The sequence below is a fragment of the Entamoeba dispar genome, genomic scaffold (assembly GCF_000209125.1).
Source record: "Entamoeba dispar SAW760 scf_1105229457609 genomic scaffold, whole genome shotgun sequence".
Classification (NCBI taxonomy): domain Eukaryota; phylum Evosea; order Mastigamoebida; family Endamoebidae; genus Entamoeba; species Entamoeba dispar.
In genome coordinates this window covers 1-8,311 of record NW_001852828.1, presented here as the reverse complement: position 1 = coordinate 8,311, position 8,311 = coordinate 1, and the positions used below count along the sequence as shown (strand labels likewise).

The 8,311-nt window shown below is 25.7% G+C and overlaps 3 protein-coding genes across 3 annotated transcripts, besides 8 other annotated features; 1 reads left to right on the top strand and 2 right to left on the bottom strand.

Annotated features, from left to right (window-relative positions):
• Positions 1–56: 56 nt before the first annotated feature.
• Positions 57–1,208: a repeat region.
• Position 1,209: 1 nt separating this feature from the next.
• Positions 1,210–1,312: a microsatellite.
• Positions 1,211–1,350: a microsatellite.
• Positions 1,351–2,142: 792 nt separating this feature from the next.
• Positions 2,143–2,184: a sequence feature (AT_rich).
• Positions 2,185–2,305: 121 nt separating this feature from the next.
• Positions 2,306–2,464: a sequence feature (AT_rich).
• Positions 2,465–2,526: 62 nt separating this feature from the next.
• Positions 2,527–2,583: a sequence feature (AT_rich).
• Positions 2,584–3,026: 443 nt separating this feature from the next.
• Positions 3,027–3,887, top strand: EDI_028880 (uncharacterized protein; the record flags this gene model as incomplete). The annotated part of the gene is made up of 1 exon (XM_001733622.1): positions 3,027–3,887. One exon carries the CDS (start codon positions 3,027–3,029, stop codon positions 3,885–3,887), a length of 861 nt encoding a protein of 286 aa, XP_001733674.1.
• Positions 3,151–3,185: a sequence feature (AT_rich).
• Positions 3,888–4,335: 448 nt separating the features above from the next.
• Positions 4,336–4,405: a microsatellite.
• Positions 4,406–4,606: 201 nt separating this feature from the next.
• On the bottom strand, positions 4,607–7,273 carry EDI_028870 (uncharacterized protein; the record flags this gene model as incomplete). The annotated part of the gene is made up of 1 exon (XM_001733621.1): positions 4,607–7,273. One exon carries the CDS (start codon positions 7,271–7,273, stop codon positions 4,607–4,609), a length of 2,667 nt encoding a protein of 888 aa, XP_001733673.1.
• A 255-nt stretch (positions 7,274–7,528) lies between these two features.
• Positions 7,529–8,197, bottom strand: EDI_028860 (protein TRANSPARENT TESTA GLABRA, putative; the record flags this gene model as incomplete). Its single annotated transcript, XM_001733620.1, has 1 exon — positions 7,529–8,197. The coding sequence occupies one exon, from the start codon at positions 8,195–8,197 to the stop codon at positions 7,529–7,531; it is 669 nt and encodes a 222-aa protein (XP_001733672.1).
• Positions 8,198–8,311: the final 114 nt, after the last annotated feature.

Below are 8,311 nucleotides of genomic sequence, written 5' to 3'. Positions count from 1 at the left end.
CTTTCGAATGTATACATCAACAATGTAAATATATTTGTGTTGTAAATTAATTATGAATGATATTTCATCATCAACTACTACTTTAGGTGTGAGACCGTCCATCATTTGTGTTTCAGATGAATCAGATATAGTGTGATTTATTTCATCTTTCATTCTTGTGTAATTTTATTTTGTAATTTAGATAATTTTAACATTCAAGAAATATAGTTGTTGTGATAAATTGTTTACCTCAGACCTTTTCCTTTCTGATTCAGCATGGAATTCAAACACTTTTCTATTATCCTCTTATTTTTGAATGATCAACTCATTCTCATTTATCTTCTTTAATGAAATAATATTAAATGACAACTTTTAATGGTTTGGCCTTTTATTTATTTCTTCTTTTCTTCTTTCTCTTTAATATTCTCTTCTTTTCTTTAATTCCTCTATTTTTTTATCTTTTTCATTGTTCTTTTCTTCTTCTTCTTTTATTTTCGTCTTTTCTTTTTCACTAAGCCTCTTCTTCTCATTTTCTATTAGCATCTTCTTCTCCTCAGTAAATTCATTATCATTTTCAATATTGTATATTTCTTATTTAAGTATTTATCATTTATTTCATTTTGATTTAGTTGTTTATCATCTTCTTCAAGTGTCATACTGATAATCACTCATTTCTATTCATTTTTGTTTTTTCTCTTACAAATAAATACCATCTTCTCATTATTGTTGATTATATTCTTTAATCTTAGTGTTCTTAATTTCTTCTACTTCAAGTAGTGTAAGTATTTTAATTTCTTCTTCAAATAATCTTTTCAAATATTCTTGTTTTGTATTTCTATCATTTCTTTTATTTCTTATTTGTCGTTGTCTTTTATTATGGTATTGTTTATATCTATGTTGTGTTTTATTATGTGATTTATTTGTATTATAATATTGATTGATTCTATTTGAATTATTGATAAAATACTTATGATGATGAAAATGACTGAAGTGATGAGTGAAACGATTCTTACCATTATTATTATAATTATTATGATAATTGTTATGGTGATAGTTATTATTATGGTAATGATTGTTGTGATGATTAATGTATTTCTGTCCATACAGATGATACCTGTTTTCACTCATTCTTCTATCATTTATATTTCTTGGTTGGTATGGATTTCTCCTTCTTTTGTTATTGATTTTTTTATAATTTTTGTGGTGTTTCCTGTAATGCTTCGGCATCTTAAATAATAATAATAAAAAATATAAAAATAAAATAAAAATGTAAAGAAATACAGTATGGATTAACAAAGAAAGAATTAAATTAGGAATAATAAAATAATGATAACATCAAAGTATTTTAATTATATTAATGATTTTATTAATTTAGAAATTGGAACCAAAAGATTTCAAGGAAATATGGAACTATTTCATTTTAATTCAATTTCATTTAGTAAATTCCAAGAAACTCTATCCTAATATTGAAACATTTCATATTTATAATAAAGACGATGAAATATTTAATGATGGAAGAATATTTAAACAAATAATAACATACAGTATATTATTCAACATATTTAAAATGAAAAGAAATATATGTAAAAAATATAGAATATACATTATTCAATAGATTGAAAATTGAATTACGATACCACAGAAGTCAAATCACTTAGTACTGTTTGTTTTAGTAATGGTTCATCATTAACATCATCATTCAACCATTAGTAAGTAAAATTAGAAGTAACTATTTTATATGATGTACATCAATAACATCAATTACTATACCTGCAACAATTAGTGAAATATGGGATATTTGTTTTGATAATTGTTCATCATTAGAATCAATTATTATTCAAACAACAATCAGTAAAATAGGATATACTGTTTTAGTCAATACACATCATTAAAACTAATTAATATTCAATATAAAGTTAGTGAACTTGAGTGGTTGTGCTTTGACTGATGTTCATTATTATCAACTACTAATCAAATAACAGCAATTAAATCATTCAAAAATGGAATTTTTGATAAATGTACAACATTAACATTAATTAATATCCAACATCAATGAGTGAAATTGAATTGTCTCTGTGCTTACAATCATTGAAATCATTTAGTAAAATATGAATTAGTTGTTTTTATGAATGTACTCATTAACATCAATTACTATGCCACATCAATTATATTATTTGGAAATATATATATATATATATTTTTTTTCAATTATGAATGTGAAAAAGAGTTAAGAAAAAATAAAAGAATACCAAATAAATGTTTTGAGTGGCAATCAATCAAATAAGAATACAATAAATTCAATATAAAGTAGTTTGAATAAGAAATCAAATAATTAATTATTTGAATTGATTATTCTTATTTAATTATTGTTTATTATTTTGAATGTTAATAAAAACATTTCATATTTCATTTAATATTATTCATTATTTATTTATCATGCTCATTATATTTAAATTATATGTTCATTATTATAAATCAAAATAAAGAGTGTTAAACAACTTATTCATTTATGAAATTATCATTTATCATTTAATGATGATTTCTTTCATTTTAAAATTAAATAATACTTATTCCTCTAATAATTTAATATGTTAAATATTTATTGTTGATGACTTATAATCAATCATATAATTAAAATGAAATGTTGTACATTTTGAATTAATCTGATCAGCAAGAAGAGAATTATAAATTATTAATGTAGAATGAATATTAAGTTGATAATCAATTACATGAATTGGACATTTTAGTGATAATTTAGATAGTGTGAATATTAATTCTTTGTGGTGTTCTTTTCATTTAACTTTTTCAATTGATTCTTGTTTTATTTTCAAATAATATAGTATTAGAAGTTATGATATTATAAATATATGATTTCTTACCACCAAATACAACTAATGTATCATCAATTAACATTATAATAATATTTCCATTTGATGATTCATATCTATTCACAATTTATGTTGAATGATTATGTTGTTCTTATGTTATGATGAATTAACAATTCAATTAAAATCATTAAAACATGAAAAGAATATAAATTATAAGATATGAATGTTAGAAACACAAATACTATGAGACAATCAACTCATTTCATTAATTCAATTGACACAAAATATAAAACAATTAATATTTCATTCATTCAAAGAATCAACCAAATTAAAATTGATACACAAAAATATGAATTATATCAATTTAATAATAAATTTGTTATTCTACGAACAAATATTATTAACAATGAATATTACATTGATGTTGATGTTAATCCTGAATTTATTCCTTATATTCCTACTTTATCTAAATTTCTTTCATATCAAAAATGTCATGAGAATAGTGTATTTCAATTACCATCAATCATCACACATTTATCATATTTCAGAATTCCATTACCAGATATTTTACATTGGATGAATATTGATATTTCATCATCATCAGGTAAAACTAAATTCACACAAATTCTATTAAACAGTGAACCAAAAGAATTAGAAATTATTCTTAGAGGGAATTTGATTAGCAAACAATTTCCACAAATAAAAGTTGATGATTTTTTATATGAATTTAATCAACAAATCAAAATGAATGAGAGTTTCAAAACAATATTAAATGAATATTTCAATACATCACATGAGAATATCATTGATAACTTCATTAATAATACTAGAATTAATTTAGATGAGTTAATTGAAAATACAGAATTTTCAGAAAAGAGAGATGAAATAATATTTAGAATGATAGAAAATGTTGTTAATAAGAAAGGAAAAATATCACCTGAACAATACGAAGTAATTAAATCAACATCATTAAGAGAATATTCATTTGATGAAGAGTATCTTATTGATATAATTTGTGTTATTCAACATGATACCAATGGAAAATTCATTACAAATGATAGAAAAAAAGAAAGCATTTAATATAATAGATACAAACAATGAAATAATTATACAAAAATCAATCAATGATGGTATTCTTGATCATAAAATATATGAGTATTTATTATTAACAATAGAAGAATGCGGAATAACATGTTTTAGAATAAATAGAAAGAGTATATTATTGTAAAGAATATTGATTATATCATTTTATTTGATAAACAAGTTAATAGAAATGAAATTAAAGGAGAATTCCATTATTTGGATGAAGACATGATGCATTATTTATTGAATAAAGAAATCTTATTTTATGTGATGAAATAGCAAATATCATTAAAAAAGAAACAAGAAATAAATGAGAGAATTTCTGTGTTTTATGGAGAAGAGTTATAACTAACAATCTGTAATCAATAATTAATTGTTCTTCTTATTTTTTTCTTTTAATTATATCATCTCTTATCATTTCTTCTACTCATTTTCTCGCAGTTCATTATTTGTTTATTATAATTATCATTTATTTAAATGTTTATATTTTGTTATTATTTATTTATGTAATTCTTATACCTTCATCATTTTTCATTCTTAGTGTTATTTTCAATGATTGGTTTGATGTTAAAATATTTCTTAAATACAAAGATCATTATATCTTAAATATATCATTTGAAATTATTCATTTATATTCTTTCTTTTAAACCTTACTATTTCTAAGATTTCTTTAAAAAATAGTAAAGCAAAATTGTTTTAAAATAGATCACTTGAAGTTAATCTGCTAATTTTTTTTGAATTTTTTTGTGGTAGTACACAAGCAAATCAAAATATGCAACGCCTTTCATTGTTTTGTCTTCAAGCATAAAAGGAGATAAATCCGTTTTGTTGAATGGAATTACTTCAAGGACTACCATTGGAGTGAAAGTCATTCCAGCAAGCCAATAAACCAATTTGGTCAACAAATTATCAGGTTGAGACAAGGCATTTGAATAAACTAAAGATGTGAAGTCTTGTTTATTATTTATTAAGTCAATTGGTTGACCAAATAAACTAGTTTTAATTTCGTCAGAAACATTCTTTCCAACAAGAAGTTTATAATCCTTTCCAGTATCCATAAGATAAACCTTATCTTCAGCAAAATTTTTCTCAGACAAACGAACTTTAAATGAATCGTCTGAGAAATTATCAGAAGTTACTATTCCACTTAAATGGCCAGTAACATCATAGACATTATAATAGTATTGCCTTAGTAATGATCCTATAGAAATAGAAGTAGTTTGATAGATTGAAGCAAATTTCAAATCACTAATAATTCCATCAATTCCATATCCACTAGACATAGAATTTAATTGGAAAAATGGCATAAATGCTGAAGTTTTCATTGCACCAAGAACAAATATAGGTATTAATTTTAAGGCCTCTGGAAGTAAAAGAATAGATGATTTAGCATGAGCACTACAATGTTTTCTATAGGCAGTAAGAATTGATATTGTTTTTTCAAGTAATTCTATATTTAAACCAGTATCTGATGAGAAATTACCAGCTTTGATAGATTGTCTTATTAAAGTATTAAGAATAACATCTGAATCTGCTTTCTTAAAAACTTCAGCTAATTCTGTTGCAGTACTATAAAATCCATTAAAGATTTTAATTTTCTTTTGACCAAAGATATCTGTATATAAAACTACTGCTTGAATAAAGAATCCAACAAAATTATTAAGTTCATCATCATAATCCATTAATGCAATAATACTCTTTTTACTGTTCATATATCCAATTCTTACAGTATCAATCATATCTTTGCATGGCACTATATCTCCTAAATAATCTTGGATAAATACACCAGCAGATGATCTAACTCTTACTTCAACGTCAAACCCACAATCAGTATCAAAAGATGATAACACGTCTTTAGTTAATTTAATTTGGTTTTGAATGTTATAATTTGGATAATAAAATAACTCTCCTCCTGTATATCGTGGAATTTCTCCAATAGTTACAATATCACTGAATTTATTTGTAAGAACAAACAAATCTACTCCAATACAATTTAAACTTAATTTCTTTGCCATTTGATTAATATATTGATTAGCTGGTGTTTGTGGATTAGAACTAATATCACTTGCTTTTCTGATAATTGCTGCAGTTCCTTCATTTGGTTGAGATGTTGTAAATGCAAGGATCTTACCAGTTGTTCCAATCATTTGAGCGGCACTTTCAATAGCACTAACTAAACAATTATCATTAATAACACCCTCAGTAATATTTTTCATGATATATTGTTTTAACATTGGAATCATTTCAATCACTTCAGAAATTGGTTTAAAGAAATTCTTTGGTGCTAATGGTACAAATGGTTCAGTTATATCACAAACTTTAATCATACGTGGAGTACTTCCAAGGACCCAATATTGAATATAATTAGAAAAAGTAACAAATCCACATTCTAATGTTTTAACAAGTTCTGGGACACTTTGAAGAGCATTTTGAAGAACATTCATAACAGAATCAAACACTCTTGTTAAAGAGTCTTTTGATACATCAATAAGGAAAATAAATTTCATTGGTTTACCACAGCTTTTATTAATATAAACTGGATCTTTTCCTTCTAACTCATACTCATTTGTTCCATACATTAATTCAATTCTACGTTCTGTGTCTTCTCGTTTTCCATCTCCTCTGAGAGGTGAGAAATAATTATCGTCTACATCTGATAAGTATTCACATAAATTACATTTCATCTTTTTTCCCCCTTCCTCAAAATTACAAAATGGATTGACATATCCACCACATCTTGGACATCTTTTAATATTCTTTGGTTCAACTTTTACACTTTCTAATTTTTCTCCTTCAAACATTTTAGCAAATGGTGTAACTTCACACGACAACGGAATATCAAGTAATTTCATCATTTTACCTTGAAAAGCTGGTGTAAAAACACTCATCCTAATATTTTTTGGTGATGATTTATTACTAACAGCACAAGTAAATGGCTGAAGTGTTGATGGAGGAGTAACGAGATTATTATATGCTGTTGGTTGTGAACTGATAATAGTAGGTGCTGGCATAGAGCTTTGGTCTACACTTGGCTTTTCTTGAGGGGCGGGTTGATTAATTTGTGGTCGTTGTACTGGCTGATTGGAGTATTGAGTTGGAACAATATTCTGTTGTAATAATGTCTGGTCGTGTGGTAGTTGTTGTGGAATAGATTTAGTTTGATCATGTGGTGGTTGTTGTTGAACAGACCCAATAACTGGGGGAAGTACCACATTGTTATTTATTACTGCTCTTTGCTGAGTCTGTTGTTGGCCATAGGGAACTGAAGTAAGTGGTGGGTTGATTGTTGTTGGACCGTTAGGACCTGAAATGATTGTTGAATTAGTTCCTGGCCAAGAAGGGGACTGTGAAAAATTGTTCGTTTGTTGGAAACCATTACCCATCGTAGCGTAAGCTCTTCTATTACTCACTAAAATAAAATTAATTGAATTCTAATAACTTTTTTAACAAATCACATAAAATAATGAAAACAAATTCATCACTTTCAAACTTTTTTTGAATTCTTTCTGAATTTTTAGTTCTTTCTTGGATTGTTAAACAAAAAAAGTATTTTTTAATTTTTTTGTTCATCTGATTCTTTTTAAAGTTCTTATCTATTAATGTTTCCATTAAAATGAAATATATAACAAAAAAAATGATTAAATTCGGACCGCTAGAATTTGATTTCCAACTGACATACAAATGAGATCAGAATTAGTTCCACACCATGAGATATCATTGACTGGTGATAATGCTTCATATTGGATTGCAACTGGATCATTTAATGTTTCTATAGGATACAAATCCCAAATTAATGCTTTTCTATCTGTTGATGCACTACAAATATGAGTGCTACTATGTGGACTCCAACAAATAGCATTAACATTACTTTGATGCAAAGCAAGTTCAGTGTATGGAACAGCTGGTTTTCTTGCATCAATGACAATAACCTTATTTGAATCAGAAGAGAATGTAGCAATGAAATTAGGATCAAAATGATTCCAAGCTAATCTTAACAAAGGAACAAGACCTTGAGACTCATACAAAATAGTTGAATGTTCTAATGAACGTAAATCAAACATTCTCAATGAACCATCTCCTCCAACTGTTCCAAATAAATCAGGATTAGATGCAAATGAAATGTCATAAACTTCTTTATCATGTGCAATTAATTTTTTTATTGGTTGATGAGTTTCAACTGACCATACAGTAACTGTAGTATCTAAAGAACAAGTTCCTAATCTATCTTTATTGACAGTGTTCCAATCTAATGAAGTACATGGTGATAATGAATCATTTGAAGCACCTAATACAGCAACATTTACCATTTTATTTCCTTGAATCTCAAATAATTGTGGTTTTAATCCTCCAACAACAAGAAGATCTTTAGCACCTGTAGAAGTATCTGGAGAAAATTGTACTTTAGTAGGAGGATATTCAAT